The 18,614-nt window shown below is 40.5% G+C and overlaps 1 protein-coding gene across 4 annotated transcripts in view; it reads right to left on the bottom strand.

Moving 5' to 3' along the window:
* Positions 1 to 18,614, bottom strand: part of sdccag8 (SHH signaling and ciliogenesis regulator sdccag8) — a 328,334-nt gene that overhangs the window by 267,486 nt on the left and 42,234 nt on the right. For all 4 annotated transcript variants that reach the window (XR_007248183.2, XR_007248182.2, XM_048536980.2 and 1 more), the window contains exon 8: positions 13,744 to 13,932. Coding sequence is in view for 2 of the 4 variants with exons in the window: in XM_048536980.2 (XP_048392937.2) it covers positions 13,744 to 13,932 (189 nt within the window). In the remaining 2 variants the exon portion in view is untranslated. The remainder of the gene's footprint in view (positions 1 to 13,743; positions 13,933 to 18,614) is intronic.

Genomic DNA, 18,614 nt, shown 5'->3' with positions numbered 1-18,614 from the left:
CTCCCTCGTACAATACCATTCTCTTATCCTTGTCGCTGTTAAAGCACCAGTTTCCTTGTCCATAGCTACATCCCATCTAATCAACCTCTATGTCATTGCCATTCTGTCCCAAATGATCACTATTGACCTGCATCCGGTCATTGTCCATTTGAAAGACATCATATACATGTAAGCAAATGGGCTAGTCCAAACGTGAACCATTATTCAGAACCATCAAAAGCAAAAACAAGCTAAAATAGAGGCAGCAGGTTGCCCCACAATGAAACACAATGCTGGCATCATAACCAATAACTAGTCTACTGTCATTGCTGGTCTAGTGTGCCCAGCTCCCACCCACAGGAAACATATGACAATCAGGCCCTGGCTGGATTGTAGCACCTAATGTAGCCTAATGTCAGTCATGGATAGGAGAGCTTCTTTGTCTCCTTTGTCCTTGTCCTCTTCCTTGGAGGTCTGCTCCTGTTCACCCAGTTCCTCAGCATCCAGCACATTGCTTTTCACATGTGCACCTGGCAACAAAATAATGTGTAGATTCTACTGGAAAAACCACAATCATCGGCTCCACCATAGCCCTGGTCAAAACATGGACAGTACTGTACCCGTGCTCTGTATCAGTCAACGGGTTGTGCAACAGCATTACAAACATGATTGAAGTGGGTATCTCACATGTCCTAGGAACCAAACTTGTCTAGCACTTGGATCCTTAAATGTACCAGGTACATGACAGTGCTCCAGAATGTACGAGTTGCGTCACCAATAGGAAGTAGTAACAATGATCATAGATCACCTGAACTTTAGTTGAACGAAACCTTACCAAACCTCTCTTGTTGATGAATTCCTCAGCATTGTGATCTGGCCCTCTCAGTGACACATTTCTGCTACTGGCGGCACCCTGCATCTGTGGGAAGCGATCTACATTCCTGAATTCTACTGCCCAGACTGCAGCACTGACCTGGTCATTGGGAAACCTGATGAACTGGTATGATCTTGCACAAGTGACATTGGTCCTTGTTCTGATGTGTGATGGAGAGATCCTACACAGGTCACCTGTCACTCCTTGGAAGAAGCCAATGACACAGGTTCAAAGCAGCTGTAATGTTCATAGCCACTGGGAGAGGATGCTTCCAACTCTCATAGCTTTCAGGCCCTGTTCCAGCAGGGAGAGTTCTGTCACAATGTCCCAAGACAAGTGGAGCTTGCATCAACACTACGCTTTACCCATCCCCAGCAGCATGGAAGTCAAAGCCAATAAGCTTGGAGCCTTCTGTGGAAGCATCCTGGTTGTCCTGCTTCCAGCCCTGCATCCTACTTCACCTCCTTGGAAAACAGACACAGCAAGGACTCTCAATAAAAATGACTTATATTGAGAACACAAGGAGTGAAAGAAGTTCTTAAGTCTCAGAGAATCATTGGTGGCATATCCTGCTGATGATGGCTGAACAAACTTCTCCAAATAGTGCAATTCAACAACAAGGTCTCTGTCATTCATTCAGCCTCAGCTTTGGCACACGCAGCAACTTGGTGAAGGTGGTTTGCTTGCTCGGTGATCAGCGTATTATGTTAAAATGGAGAATGTGCTGTGCTCCAATGATCTTCCCATTGCAGACCCATACCACTCAGCTTTTCATGACACTCAGTACAGACCACCATTAAATTTACATGACACTGATGAAACAGCGGTCTGTGCCTCCCACAGCACTACTGGAAGTTGCACAAATAATGGTTTGCCTTTGGCCAGCATTAGCCTCTTTTTGAGTCATTGCTACGTACTTCAGCATCTTTGAGATGCCAGTGTTCAATTTGCAAGTATTTTGCCTTTGACCAGCATCTGATCCCTAAGCACCCTTACTGTGCATGGACATAGCAAATGGATGATGAATTGACCGATAATTAAATGTAGCTGGAGTTTACAAATGACTGCTTCATGCACATAACGCTTCAATGTCTCAGCATTCCACAGATGTAGATCCCACGTGTTCACCCAAGCTGATATTTATTCTATTCATGCTGGGCATCGTCCCAGCCATTAACTAGTTGTGTTTCAAATCTGGAGAATGGTAAGTGATAGCAGGGAACACAACTCATAATTGACACCATTAGCACCAGGCTCTGCCTGGTCATCTGATAGCCCCTATCACGCCCACTCCAACCACAACCTCCACTGTTCACCCCAATCTCTGTATACACTTTTACCTCACTCTACCTGGACAGCCCATTTCCACCCATTCTCTGCACCTACCATGTTGAACTTGGCATCCAACGGTCTTCCCTGTCTCCCTTGCCCTCTGAATCTCACACACCCTGCTCCCTCATAATCACCTTGTGGAGGCAGCAGGTAGTCACTGCCAATAACACCCATCCTGTGTCAGTACGTGCCCTCCAAAGCTGTTCCACTTTCCTTCATATGCCTCGAGATCCCCAGCACTATCCTTGTCCCCATCTCTGTGAATGCCTTTATCTACATGCCCCACCCCACCCACCTTAGACTCCCCACTCATTTTTGGCAAAGATTCAACTACACCATCCCAACAGGCCACTGCACTTTCCCCCCCTCCACCCCGAACCCTCTTGAATGAAAAATGGATCAACCCCTAGGACTCTGGCCATCTCTGATGAGCATCCCCTAGATATGACTAATCAGGCCCATGACTGCGTACTTATAGTTCTCCACCTGACTGTTACAAATTCCCAGACTACGGTCATATGTCTCCTCTGAATATGTGCATCTTAAGCAGATAAGTGACAATTTAATGTCTCAGGTCTGAGTGCAGACTGTCCTCATGAATTAGTTTCAACCTCAATAGGATTCAAATCCTTTACCAATCTGCTCCATGGCAAGTCTATTCATCGCAGTCATCATTCAGACTCTCCTGTACGGCTCCAAGACTTGGACTACATATAGGCTTGGAGTAGCCCGGGAGAAGTATCACCACTGCTGTTAGACATAGATTCTTCGCATGAGCTGACAGGACAAGCATGTTAACATCAGTGTCTTTGAAGTTACCAATTGTACCAGTATTGAGGCCATGAACATCCAAAACAAGCTTCATCAGGCTGGCCACTTACTGAGCATGCTGGAGGTTCCAACTGCCAAAGCAAATCTTTGCGCAGCTCAATTAAGGCACTTAACTGAGAGGAGGAATAAGGAAGCATTTCCATAGACTTCTTCAAGAAATGCAATATAGACATCGATAGCTGAGAGTTCCTTGCTCAGAAGAAACCGATTTGGAAGAACGCTCCGTATGAAGGAACATATTTTTTGACAGTGATAATGGGAACTGCAGATGCTGGAGAATCCAAGATAACAAAATGTGAAGCTGGATGAACACAGCAGGCCAAGCAGCATCTCAGGAGCACAAAAGCTGACATTTCGGGCCTAGACCCTCAAAACGTCAGCTTTTGTGCTCCTGAGATGCTGCTTGGCCTGCTGTGTTCATCCAGCTTCACACTTTGTTATCCTATATTTTTTGAGAGCACCTGTTAGTGAGAAGAGATACAATAAAGGAATGCCAGCAATATCAAGGCTTCACCTCCTGGAAACACCTGCTAAATGTGTGGTCAGAAATATGGCTCGAGGTTCAGGCTCATCAGCCACACGAGGAAACACAAAAACCATGACCAGTGACATGAAATTTCCTGGGCTGATAATCATACACCTTATCTAGCGATTGCTGATGACAAATCTCAGCATTCTACAGGATTTTCCATAATTCTCTTATTCACCACAAAATAAAGTCAGTGTTGAGTTTGCCCTAAAATCCTTCAAGCCCTTTAATTTGATTAACAAATGGGTTGTAATCTCTTCTATGAGGCATATATTGTCTTAAGGTATGACAAGAGGGGCAAGTAAAGAAAAACCCAGTGGATGTAACAGAATTGGATTTTCAGAAGGCATTGATAAAGTACCACACTTTAAACTTATTAATAAGAGCCTATGGTATTGGAGATATTATATTACTGCGGATTGGCTAATAGAAGATGGAGAGCTGGGATAAGGGTGGCATTCTCAGAATGGCAACCTGTAACCAGTGGTATGTACCATGGATCAGTGCTGGGACCACAATTCTCCACCAATGACTTGGATGGCAGAAATGAATGAAACATCAAGTTTGCAGCTGACACAAAATGAAGTAAGAAGACAAGTGGTGAGGATGATACAAGTACATCACAGAGGGATACAGTCAGGTTTAGTGAGTGGAACAAACTTGTTAGATGAAACATAATGTGGGAAATCTGAGGTTATTCACTTTTGCAGGAAGAATAGAGGCGGATAATATTATTTAAACTGAGGTAAATACAGGAAGTTGCAGCAATGATGGAATTTGGGAATTCTCACGTGTGAACGTCAAAAATCTAGCATACAAGTTCAGCAGGTAACAGGAAAGGCTAATGAATGTTGGTTATTATTTCAAAGGGAATGGAGTATTAAAAAAAAGGACTAGCTAAAAACTGTAAAAGGCAGTATTTAGGCTACGTCCCAAATACTGTGAAGAGTTTTGACCCCCTTACGCAAGAAAAGATTGGCTTTGGAGGCAGTCTAGAGAAGTTCACTAGGTTGATCACAGGTATGGAGGGATTTTTTTTGAGGAGAGGTTGAGTAGGTTGGGATTTTACTCATTGGAGTTTAGAAGAATGAGACATAACTTTATTGAAACTTGCTATTGAAACTATTGAAATTTACTAAATGAGACAAAACCTTATATTCTCTGAAAGGGTAGTGAATCAGTGGAATAGTTTAGTACAGAGGGCTGCAGTCTGGAGAGACTGATCCAAGTCTGAGACAGACAGATTTTTAATCAGCAATGGAATCAAAGTTTATAGGGAAAAGTGAAGAAATTGTGGGAGAAAGGAAGAAAGTTGAATCAGTTCAGCCACAATCTCAATGAATGGAGGTACAAACTTGATGGGTGTGACATTGATCCCCCATGTCTTGTAGTAAGCTGACTGAACAAACTGAGTGCCAGTGACAAGCAAATTGGAACTCAAATACACTATTAATAGTTGCTGCACAAATGAAAGATGGTCAGCTATCAAGCAACACACAGATTTCAGTTTATACAATTGGAGGCATACAGCTTTAACACAGCTGACGGGGCTTGGAGCTCAGACGCTTTTTATGATCCTTGTATTGATCTGGAACATTCTTGGGTTATCATTTTTATAGCTTATTGTATTTATGATGTTTCTTATTGATTTTATAGCTCTCGTGTTTGCACAATTTTTATAGTTTCCACAACTATTCTTTCCACAGTTTTTAAGACGTGGATTTTTTTCCACTGAAAAGATTAATAGAGTCAGATTATTTGTCATTAACTTAACTGTTTTCATATTTTACTGTATTTTTCAACATGTGGGTTGCATTTTATATATCATATCAACTAATAACTTCAAGATATTCAATGAAACCTTTGACAGCTCCCTTAAAAATGTCATTTTGAGAGCTTTAAGAGATTTGAAGCCTTTATTTGAAGCTTCTGGATATCTTTGATAGTTTCAACTCTTTACACCAATGAGGGATAATTCATTGTCAACGAAGTCTGATAGCAACAGGTGCTATCATTTAATTCAAAGTAATATGTTTGATAGATATGCTACTTGTAACAGCAGTGAAAGAAAAACTGGTGTAATCTCCTGGATTAATAACTAAACTCCCAACGATCCTTACAAAAATTTGCACATGTAAAGCTTCTCAGGAAGCTGATGGCAATGCGTATTTCATTTAAACCTTGGAAGTGCATAAGGAAACGGTTGATATGGAGGAATCCGCTGGCACTTGATAGGAGGCTGATGTCAGACAATGGTGAATGAAGTGTGCTAGGGATTAGTCACTTCTGTGATCTACATAAACCAATCACGATTCAGAAAGATATTTGTAATGACAGAACTTCTGCACACATGGTTCATTAAATCACAGTACTTACAAGATCTTTCAAGAGTTTAGTTCCATTCAGTAGCCAGACCTATGTCAGTTCCATGGCACTGCTCTATTTTTTAAGCATTTTTGGCACAATTCCATGGTCAAACTGTACAAAATGTTTGTGACACAGGTTAGACATAGAACTGATTAGCATATTTAAATTTAATTCACTCTGGCTTGTTTTGATAACTCTGGTCAGTTTCTTCAACACGGGGGAATCTCATGACTTAATCAAAACTTAAACATAAACAATCAGGGTCCTAACTTTCACCTTTAATATTAGTGAGCCAGCAATATCCCCAGGTGGTACTATCCCTGCTGCTATTAAATCAGTGCTGATGTCTGGGAACATAGTTTTCCACTTTAGTAACTCAGCATGAGTATCAAGCAACTACTTGATCAGATATAAAATAAGCAAGATGCCTGACTCTAAAGTCACATCTATTCTGGTTTAACAATGCACATTAATCACATCCTCAAATGATCACCCATACTGCACCAGTGAGACATTTCCCATTTTCCACATTAACCGACTGTGCAGGCTCTTGAGAAATGATTACCTATTTAGCTCTGATTAATAATGCATGCAGGGATCACTTCATGTTCTAACATTAAGTAGTAGGCTTTGGGTTGTGAACAAATATTTATTTCTCCATTTACAAGAACAAAGTTCGCTTCAGACTTTTTCGAAATTATGTATTTACCAAGTCATATAATGACATCAGTCAAATGCTTCCACACAACAATTGTAATGCAGCCAACATTATATTTCAGAATATTTGGTTATGATTGTGCATGTCTCATTACTGTAACAGCTAAAACTCATCAAGATTAAACAAACTGCATCACATGGAATTTTGACTTCATAATTTTTATATTGCTGAAAATAGACAGATGTTGCTGAAGCTTTTCACCATAAGAACACACATAAGAACGTAAAATTTCAAATGATCACATTTACAATTATTAAAAAGGAGGAGAAAAGGGTACAGATAGTTTGACATTTCAACTTTGATTGTTCTCTCCATGGCAAAAACAAAATAAGGACTTCCAGCTTTGCTGGTAATTCAAGAAAGGCGCAAGGCTTGGTGAGTCTTTTTAAATTGCAGAGAATAGGTCCCTGCAAGTCACTTTTAGCAAGAGGAAATGAGCTAGCCAGTAATATAAATGAAGACTCTAAGAGTTTATTTAGATATATAAAATGGCAAAAGAGAGAGGCAAAAGTGGACATTGGACCACTGGAAAATGACGGTGGAGAGACAGTAGTGGGGAACAAGGAAATGGCTGAGGAACTGGATAGTTACTTCACACCAGACTTCACAGTGGCAGACGCGGATAATATCCAAAAAATTCAAGAGAGTCAGGGGGCAGGGCTCAGTGTGGTGGCCATCACCAAGGAAAAGGTGCTAGTAAAAGTGATTGGCCTAAAGGTGGATAAATTACCTGCACCAGATGGATGACACCCTAGAGTTCTAAAGGAGACAGTTGAAGAGATAATCCAAGTGTTAGTGATGATCTTTCTGGATTCGCTGGAGTCATGGAGGGTCTCACAGGACTGGAAAATCACTAACGAGACACCCCTGTTTAAAAAGGGCGTAAGGCAAAAGACATATAATTACAAGGCGATTAGCCTAACCTGGTCATGGGTAAGATTTTGGAGTCCATTGTGAAGGATGAGATTTCTGAATATTTGGAAGTGTATGGTAAAATAGGGCAAAGTCAGCATGGCTTCATCAAGGAGAGGTCATGCCTGACAAATCTGCTAGAATTCTTCGATGAACTTTCTAGTAGGGTAGACCAAGGAGAGCCAATGGATGTTATCTACCTGGGTTCAAGAAGACCTTTGACAAGATGCCACACAGGAGGCTGTTGAGTAAGATAAGGGCCCATTGTGTTAGAGGAAAGGTGCTAGCATGGATAGAAGATTGGATGTCTGGCAGAAAGCAGACATTCTTTCAAACAGTCTTTCTCAAGATGGTACAAAAACAAAGTTGCTGGAAAACCTCAGCAGGTCTGGCAGCATCTGTGAAGGAGAAAACAGAGTTAACATTTCGGATTCGGTGACCCTCCCTCAGAAGTGATGGTAGCTGGGAAAACGTTAGTTTATACGCAGAAAATAGAGAGCTGGGTGGGGTAGGAAGTAAATGATAGCTTAAAGCCCAAACCTTCCCCATTAATAACTATTCACCTTCCCAGCCTGAATATTTGGAAGTGTATGGTAAAATAGGGCAAACTCCTTTGTCTGCCCAATTGTCTTTCTTTCTCTTTGGGCTCTATGTTATCGTTTATTTCCTATCCCACCTACCTCCCTATTTCCTGCATATAAACTGATGTTTTCCCAGCCACCATCAGTTCTGAGGAAGGGTCATCAGACCCGAAACGTTAACTATGTTTTCTCCTTCACAGATGCTGCCAGACCTGTTGAGCTTTTCCAGCAACTTTGTTTTTGTTCCTGATTTATGGCATCTGCAGTCCTTTTGTTTTTTTTTTCCTCTCAGGATGGTAGCCGGTGACAAGTGGTGTTCCGCAAGGCTCAGCGGTGGGACCATAACTTTTCACTTTATACATTGATGATCTAGATGAAGGAACTGTGGGCATTCTGGCTAAGTTTGCAGATGATACAAAAGTAGGTGGATTGACAGGTAGTATGCAGGAAGCTGCAGAAGGATTTCAGATAACGGGAACTGCAGATGCTGGAGAATCCGAGATAACAAAGTGTGGAGCTGGATGAACACAGCAGGCCAAGCAGCATCTTAGGAGCACAAAAACTGATGTTTTGGGCCTAGACCATTCATCAGAAAAGCAGAAGGATTTGGACCGGTTAGGAGAAAGGCAGATGAAGTACAATGTGGGAAAGTGTGAGGTCATGCACTTTGGTAAGAAGAATAAAAGCATGGACTATTTTCTAAATGGAGAGAAAATGTAAAAGTCTGAAGTGCAAAGAGACTTGGGAGTTCTAATCCAGGATTCTCTCAAGGTAAACTTGCAGGTTGAATCAGTAGTCAGGAAAGCAAATGCACTGTTGGCATTTATTTTGACAGGACTTGAATATAAAAGCAGGGATGTAATACTGAGGCTTTATAAGGCCCTGGTCAGGCCACATATGGAGTATTGCGTGCAGGTTTAGGTCCCATATCTCAGGAAGGATGTACTGGCTATGGAGCAGGTTCAGAGGAGGTTTATGAGAATGGTCTCAGGAATGAGAAGCTTAATATATGAAGAACATTTGAGGACTCTGGGACTATACTCTTTGGAGTTCAGAAGGATGATGGGGTATCTAATTTAAACTTACAGAATACTGAATGGCCTAGACAGAGTGGATGTTGAGAAGATGTTTCCATTGGTATGAGAGACCAGGACTGACAGGCACAGCCATAAAAGTAAAGGGAAGACCTTTTAGAACGGAGAGAAGGAGAAACTTCTTCACCTTCAGCCAGAGAGTGGTGAATCTATGGAATTCACTGCCACAGACGGCTGTGGAGGCCAGGTCATTGAGTACATTTAAGACTGAGATAGATAGGTTCTTGATTATCAAGGGGATCAAGGGTTACGGGGAGAAAACGAGAGAATAGATTTGAGGAACTTAACAGCCATGATTGAATGGTGGAGCAGACTGGATGGGCGAAATGGCCTAAGTTCTACTCCTATGTCTTATGGTCTTATATCATGTCCTCAACTGATCAACTTAAATTGGTTCATAGTCTGCCTATAAGCACAATCAGGATTATTCAGTAAGTGCTGCACAAATGTGATTCTGTAATTGGCAGTCTTCCATTTCTCCTGATGAGTTCAATTCAAAATGTTAAAGCAACAAAGTTTGGACTCAAAACATTAAAATTTTCTTTCTCTCCACAAATGCTGTCGGAAATGCCAAGTTTCCCTAACAATTCCCGGTTTTATTCGAGACCAGTGTCCACAGTATTTTTCTTTCATTTAAGACCTATAGGACAATACAAAGGTGAAAAATGCATGCACTGTCTATATTCTTACTCTTCATAGCATGTCATCTACCATCAGAAAAAAAAATTTGAGGAAGAGTGAAGCAAGGTTTTTAAGGCAGGGAAGTTGATTGTGTGATTTGTGACCTGGGAAACAGAAAACCAGTTGAAATCATTACATCCAGGTTCTGATGCACAACACAATGCAGGCTTCAGAGGTATGATAGAGTTTATCCAAGTATCCAAAATATTTTCATAGCAAAGTTTAGAAATTGCAGCTGTACTAAAGACACAGGAATAATCAGAATGGTAAAGTCTATTCAAGCTCTCAGAGCCCATGCTCTGCCAATTAGTTCACAGCTAATTTTGAATCCACTTTTTATCATCTCTTGATATCCTTAGCTGACTAAAAAAAAATTCAGAATCAAACTTGCCTATCATTCATCCTGTTTTTGGTGAGTGCTCCAAACTTCTTTTTGTATTAAATTGTGGCTCAAAATATTAGTGTGGGAGAAATGGGTTCTGATTCATGGGGCACTGGCAACAGTACTGGGGAAGCTGCAGTGCTGTTCCTTTGGGGCAGGCTTCATTTGATCCCTGTTGGGAACCAGTTCCCAGCAAATTGTATAACACTAGAAGTATTGATAGGGATTTAAACAAATATTGGGGGAAGAAGGTTCAATTATGGTAATAGTGGTAAAAAATCAACACTTAAGACTCTACCTAAGTACACGCAGTATATTTATGAAAACAGATGAGTTGACAGCTGAAATGAAAATAAATGAGTATTTGATTGTTAATGCTGAGATGGTGTGCACAGTGACTAAGTCTGGGAATTTAATGTTTAAAGGTTTTCTGGAAGCAGAAGCAAAAAGGGAAAAGAGAAGTGATAAACTTTGTTTAATAAAAGTTATCAGTGCATTGTGTGAGTAGCAATTTTGGCGCATTTGATCATGATGTGCAATTGGTTTTATTGAAAATATAGAATAACAAAGCAATGAAAGTCAGGGGTGGGAGTCCTCTAAAGACCCCTGACAAGTTGCCGCACTGTAACACAAGGTGTAAATCAGGAAATAATGGAAGCATCTAAGAAGAGCACTATAATACTCTGGTTATTTTAATCACATATTGACTGGATAAAACAAATTGGCAAGGATGACATGGAAGAAGAATTAGTAGAGCGCATCAGGCATTCTCCTTAGACCACACATTGCAGAACATACCCCGTAACAGATATAACACAGCGTGGAGCTGGAGAAACACAGCAGGTCAGTCAGCATCAGCAGTTCTTACTATCTCTAACCGGTAACAGTTTTTTTTAAGATCTAGTAATGTGCATTAAGATAGGATTAATAAGATTATATTGTGAAAGATCCTCTAGCAGGTAGCACTACCACAGAGTAGAATTTCAAATTTCAATTCGAGGGAAAGCAACTCAGATTTCAAACCTATGTCTACACTTAAAAAAGGGCAATTACAGAGGAATGAAGAAAGAGATGTCTAGTTCAGGCTGAAAATAATAGACGAAGGGGCTAGTCAGTCATTGAGCCAAACCAGGTATTTAAACAGATATTTCATAGCACAGCAAAAATTTATTCCGGCAAAATCGAAGGCCTCAAGAAAGATGAGCCATTCCTGGTCAACAAAAGATTAATGAGGAAGGCATCCTGTTCAAAAAACTAAGGCAAAAAGTGAAAAAACTAGTGGTAGCCAGAGAATTGAGCATTTTTTTTAAGAAAAGAAATTGACAGCACACCATTAACAAGCTACTACAGAGGAAGAAAATTGATTTGAACGTAAATTGGCAAGAAATATAAAAACAATCAGAAACAGCTTCATGTGTATATAAGAAGAAAAAGAGTAGTTAAAGGAAGTGTGGAACCCACGAAGGATACAACTGGGAATTATTAATAGGGAACAGAGAAATGGCAGATAATCTAAACTACTATTTTTCATCTGTCTTCATGATGGAGGACTCTAACATAGCAAAGACTAGGTGCAAATGGGTGGAAATACCTTGGAAATCTCTATTACAAGGAACAAGGTATTTGACAAACTAATGAGACAAAAGACGGATAATTCACCAAGATCTGATATCCTGCATCCAAAGGTTTCAAAAAGGAAATTTCTGCAGAGATAGCAGAAGCATGGATCACAATATTCTATTCAAATATATTCCAAACCTAACTAGATTCCAGCAGATTGGAGAACTGCGAATGTGACACCCCTGTTCAAGAAGGAAGGGAGACATAAAACAGAGAGGAAGGCAGAAAACAAGAAACTATAGGCCAGTTAGCCTAACATTTGTCATTGGTAAAATGCTAGTGCCAAGTATTAAGGAAAAAATAGCAGGTTATTTCGAAAAGTTTAACGTGATCAGCGTCATCATGGTAGTTAAAGGGAAGTAATATTTGACAAATTTACCCTTGCTCTTGGAGGATATAATGAGAAGAGTTGATAAAGAGAAACTGGGTGATGTAGTGTATTTGGAGTTCCAGAACATATTTGATAAGATGCCACATTATTGTCCAAGATTGTGGCCCACTGTACTGGGAGCAATAGAATAGTATGGCTTAAGGATTGACTGACAAACAGAAGAGTCAGGAAGGGAGAGGACAAAATGGTCTCTGTCAGTTGGAAAAATATAACTAGTGGAGTTTCACAAAGATCAATCTTAGGACTTCAATTATTTACTGTCTATTAATGACTGGGGTGAGGCGGTAGTATGTAATAAGTCCAAGTTCACTGACAATACAAAAATATATGGGAGGGCATATTGTGAACGAGAACATGAGGAAGCTGCAAAGAGATATAGATAGTTGGGCGAGCAGGCAAAAAATGTGGTAGATGGAGTTTAATGTAGGAAAGTGAGAAGTCATGCATTTTGGTAGGAAGAATCAAAAGGAAGATTACTTAAATGGAATGAGATTCCAAATAAGGTGCAGGACAATATATGGGTATTCTTGTCCATGAGAAAAAAGGTCAGCATGCAGGTGCAGCAAATAATTAAAAAGGCAAAAGGAATTTTGGCCTTTATTGCGAGGTGATTGAGTTTAAAATTAGAGGTCGTGTGACAAATGTAGATGGTGTTGGTAAGTTGTGTACAGTTTTGGGAATAGTACTTAAAAGACGCAATTCAAAGCAGACTTGCTCGGCTAAATGCTGGGATGAAGGGATTGACTTCAAGATTTATAAACAGATTAGGCATAAAAATAGAAAACTTCAGTTCTGAAGTAGTAGTTCTGGGCTCTCTCTACAGATTCTACCAGTGTGCTGTGTTTCTCAAGCATTTTTGTTGTTTTTAAATCAAATTTCCAGCATCTGCAGTATTTTGCTTTTAGTGAAAACTTTAGGCTTTTATTCATTAGAGTTTAAAGGAATGAGGAGTGATTTTATTGAGGCATACAAGATTCTGACAAAGCATTACAGGATGGATGTTGACAAGGTGTTTCCACTAATCGGAGAATGCCAAACTAAGAGGCATAGTTTCAGATTAAGGGGATATACATTTAAAGCTGAAATGTGAAGGAATTTCTTCTCCCAGAAGGTTGAACATCTGGAATTCTCTACCCCAGAGTGTGGTGGAAGCTAATGAAGTATTTTATGAGGTAGACAGATTTTTGAAATGTCAAGGAAATGAGAAGCTAGGATTAAAGAACTGAAGATGAGGCAGATCGGGCATTACCTTATTGAACAATGACACAAGCTTGACAGGTTAACAGTCCCACTCCTGCTCCTATTTCTCACTGTATTATGTAAATTTTGTTTCTAAGACTAATCATCAATTCCAAATATTTGCTATTTTCTCAGATGTACAGCAACAGATGCTAGTATTTAAATGCTAACCAAAAAGAAATGACTCCCTCACATCATTTAAATTGTACTTACTTCCTTAATCTCTCAACCGCCTTCGTTTCCGTATCATTATGGGTCCGGGCCAGAACTGCCTCACGTTGGGCACATTTTACACAGAGACCAGAAACACGTTCTGAACTGTCTATTGCAAGCAAAGATTCTTGAACCTTTAATCGTTCTTCCAGCTGTTGACATTCCTTTTGAGATTCAGACAGATCTTTTCTAAAATATCAAAAATAAGAAAATCTTTAACAATTACATTCACTGACAAGTATAGAATAAGTAGAGAAGGAAGTAAAATAATACAATGCAATTACCAATAAGCAAAAACTGCATGACTGTGAAGCACAATCAAGCACAGAAGTGGCCTTGTGAAATATTCAACTGAACCAATTACATAATGGTCAGGCAGCATTTTTAAAAATAATCTACTGGCTTGCTTTGTAAATGATGAATTCTGTAGCTTCTAACTATCAGGTGAAGACGTTAACAGCAAAAACATCTGTCCAAGTCCTAGTTCTTAATCTATGAAGATGGACAAGGGAGAGCCAGTGGATGTAGTATACCTGGACTTTCAGAAAGCCTTTGATAAAGTCCTGCATAGGAGATTAGTGAGAAAAATTAGGGCACATGGTATTGGGGGCAAAATACTGGCTTGGATTGAAAATTGGATGGCTGACAGGAAGCAAAGAGTAGTGATAAACGGGTCCCTTTCAGAATGGCAGGCAGTGACCAGTGGCGTTCTACAAGGTTCGGTGCTGGGACCGCAGCTATTTACAATATATACATTAATGGTATAGATGAAGGCATTAAAAGTAATATTAGCAAATTTGCTGATGACACAAATCTGGGTGGCAGGGTGAAATGTGAGGAAGATGTTATGAGAATACAGGGTGACTTGGATAGGCTAGGTAAGTGGACGGATGCATGGCAGGCGCAGTTTAATGTGGATAAATGTGTGGTTACACGCTTTGGTGGCAAGAACAGGAAGGCAGATTACTATCTCAATGGAGTTAAGTTAGGTAAAGGGGAAGTTCAAGGAGATCTGGGTGTTCTTGTACATCAGTCAATGAAAGCAAGCATGCAGGTACAGCAGGCAGTGAAGAAAGCTAATGGCATGCTGGCCTTCATAACAAGAGGAATTGAGTATAGGAGCAAAGAGGTCCTTCTGCAGCTGTACAGGGCCCTGGTGAGACCGCACCTGGAGTATTGTGTGCAGTTTTGGTCTCTAAATTTGAGGAAGGACATTCTGGCTATTGAGGGAGTGCAGCATAGGTTCACGAGGTCAATTCCCAGAATGGCGGGACTATCATATGTTGAAAGATTGGAGCGACTGGGCTTGTATACACTTGAGTTTAGGAGGATGAGAGGGGATCTGATTGAGGCGTTCAAGATTATTAAGGGATTGGACAATCTGGAGGCAGGAAGGATGTTTCCGTTGATGGGGGAGTCCATTAAAAATAAGAGGTAGGCCATTTAGAACAGAGTTGAGGAGAAACTTCTTCACCCAGAGAGTGGTGGGTATATGGAATGCTCTACTCCAGAAGGCAGTAGAGGCCAAGTCTCTGGATAGTTTCAAGAAAGAAATAGATAGAGCTCTTAAAGTTAGTGGAATTAAGGGTTATAGGGATAAGGCAGGAACAGGATACTGATTGTGGATGATCAGCTATTATCATAATGAATGGTGGTGCTGGCTCGAAGGGCCGAATGGCCTACTCCTACACCTATTGTCTTTTGTCTATTGTCTATTAATCAACACAGCCCTTGACAAGCTCCAAATGGGGTTTCCATTCAGCACTTCCATGTAGCCTTAAGTTGGAAGCATTAATTAATGATCTACCAAACCAGTCTCTGATGTGGTTGGTTGGTTCATTATCCCGCGAGGTAACGTCATCAGTGCAGCCTCCGATGAAGCACTGTTTGTTTTCCCGTCTGGTATTTAAACTCTTGGGTCCATTGGATTTGATTACCTCATTCCTGGTTTTCTTACGCAGTGGTATATATAAAGAGTTTAGTTCTATGTGTTGATGGGCTTCTTGGTAGAAAACCAGGCCTCTAGGAATTCCCAGTTCTGAGAAAGGGTCACCGGACCCGAAGCGTGAACTCTGTTTTCTCCTCCACAGATTCTGCCAGACCTGCCGAGCTTTTCTAGCAACTTTGTTTTTGCTCTAGGAATTCCTGTGTTTCTCTGTTTGGCCTGTCCTAGGAACCTGGTGTTGTCCCAGTTGAACTGGTGGTTCTCCTCATCCATGTGAATGAAGATGACTGAGCATTGGCCATGTCTTTTTGTTGCTATTTAGTGTTCTTGTGGCCAATTTTCTTCCTGTCTGTCCAATGTAATGTTTGACGCAGTCCTCACATAGAATTTTGTATATCATGTTGGTTCTGTCCATAGTGCTAAAGGAGTCTTTGGTTTAAGTTAGCAGTAGGGTTAATGTGAGTTTGTGTGCCACACTGATGCCCAATGGTCATAGAGTCTTGGGTTTAGTTTGGAAATGTTCTTGATGTAGGGTAGCGTGACAAGTGTGCTATGGTGTGCAGGATCTTCCTAATGTTGTTTGTGTGATAGGCATCATTGGATCCAGTTCGTTGGTTATCTTTAAATACTTAGTAGAGGTACTCTTCTTTTTGGCATAGATCTGGGTTGCTACAGTATGTTGTTGCTCATTTAAAATAGTGTTTTCACTCAACTTCGTTCATGGGTGTTGAGGTGGTTACTGTTGAAATTCAGTACTTGGTCAGTGTGTGTGACTTTTCTGTGTACTTTCATCAGGAATTCCCCACTGGCCCTGCGTTCTACCATGACATCCAGGAATGGGAGCTGTTTATTCTTTTCCTCTTCCCTGGTGAATTTGATGTCGGTGGCAGTGTTGTTTATTAGTTAGTATGTCTCCTCTAATTTGGTCCTTTTGATGATGACGAAAGTGTCGTCCACGTATTGGATGTATAGTTTGGGTTGGATTTAAGGAAGGGTTATGCTTTCGAGCCTCTGCATCACCGCTTCTGCTATTAGTCCGGAAATAGGTGACCCCATGGGTGTTTGATCTGTTTGTAGATTTGTTGATGTTACTCATCAGGGTAACGAAATATCTGTGAACGAATGAATGAGCTCAGCAATTGAACCAACCACAGCATCCACAACCCGAGCTTCAAATCTATTCAAAAACCTTACAGCAATGATGTGTATACAGATATAACACTATGCCACAAAATGTTTTCAACAGTTGTAATTAACTCTCGTACCTAGTTCATACAACTGATATTTTCAGGTTGCTTCCAACTGAATCCATTTCCCAGATGAACATTTCAAGAAGTTCTCAATCATAGAATAGGCCAAGAAAGACTATTGTCTCACCATATGAGAAGGTACAAGAATTCTGAAGCTGTTAATTTGATGAAGAAGCTGCAAGAAAGTAACTGTAGTATGAAATATTTTTGAAATTTCACCGCTAGCCTATCAAAATCATGTGGACAATGATGGCAACTCAGGGTTTCCATGTTAAACAAAGTCATAGACAGGTGTCTATTAGAGTCCATTTGTCAAATCTATGGTGACTGAGAATTTCTGATTGGGATCGGATTGTGACCTTGGGAGTCCATAGACAGGAATCAGAAGTGAAAGATACACAAAGGTCTTTAGACATCTGTGTAGGGTCAGGTGTGTCTTTGGTAACAGCAATTGTACATGAATTGTCTTCAGAATATCTCATTCACTCCAAATGCGGATGAAACTAGAAAAGATGCCTTCAAAATAAGCTGTCCCACTTTCTCCTGGCTGGTGAACAACAGTCTGCAGGATCTCCATTTTTATGGTTATCTGAAGGAAACTTCAAATGGTACAAAGTGCAAAGTTAAAACACTCATCATAATCTCAAGAACTGCAGTTGTACTACTTGAGGTGATCAAGACTACAAATTGACGTCATTGCCCTTAGGAAAACCTGCCTTCCTGCAGAGGGTAGCTGAAGGAAAAAAAAAGAGAAATGCACATTCTACTAGAAAGGCCAATAGTGATTTTTGTGCCTCTAGTGTAAGTTTTACCATCTGGGACAAGATATTGGATACACAACCAGAGCTCTCCAATTGTGTAAATGAAACACTCATGATACTTCATCTGCATAACCTTTGACATTGATGAAGTCTTCACTGCTATCTGAAACAAAAAGATCATTCCTTTGGGATACTCCAACCCAGAATAGACCAGCACTCCAATGCATGTGGAATCATCGACTTTTCCCACCCAATTTGTGCCAATAAGAGTGACATCCTCTTGCTAACAAATGGTATAGTCAGCATGGCCTCATTACGACACACACTCTCTTTCACCAGAAAGACAATTACAAAATCACACAGAAGCATCTCAGATCAAAGCTTTGCTACCGCTTGGATTACACAATTGTGCAGGTCAAAGATCTAACTGATGTCTGCATCACTTAAATATGCAGGGGGTTAGTGCTGGCTGGAAGGATCAACAACATGTTCAAAAAGATGATGAACGCCTGCATAGCAGTAAGGGACAATAAGGTTCAAACTTCTAAGAAGATCACTCTCAGCCTCAAAGTAGTCTCAGCAAAGAGAGGAATTCCATGTGCAGTTTTTGACCAATATGAAAAATCATCACATGTCGTGCTCAGTTTCAGAACTGTGTCATCGAATCAAGTCAGCTGCATAAAAATAATTGTGTCCATTGGCTTCAAGCATCATTGTTACCAAGATTGGAAAAGAAGGCTGAAATAGACGATCTCCGAGAACCAATACAAGAAGCTTTCAATGCATGGAGGAACAACCTAAAGCTGCATATTAAGAAGGCAGCATTTCAATAATTCCCAGATAGCTGGAACTCAAAGCCAAATCTGGAAGGCAAAGGACATGTGATAGGAAGACAAAGCTTGCAAGAATCACCAA

This window comes from Stegostoma tigrinum, chromosome 9, assembly GCF_030684315.1.
Source record: "Stegostoma tigrinum isolate sSteTig4 chromosome 9, sSteTig4.hap1, whole genome shotgun sequence".
Taxonomy (NCBI): domain Eukaryota; kingdom Metazoa; phylum Chordata; class Chondrichthyes; order Orectolobiformes; family Stegostomatidae; genus Stegostoma; species Stegostoma tigrinum.
The sequence above is the reverse complement of the archived record's forward strand: the minus strand, read 5'-3'. Positions and strand labels throughout refer to the sequence as shown.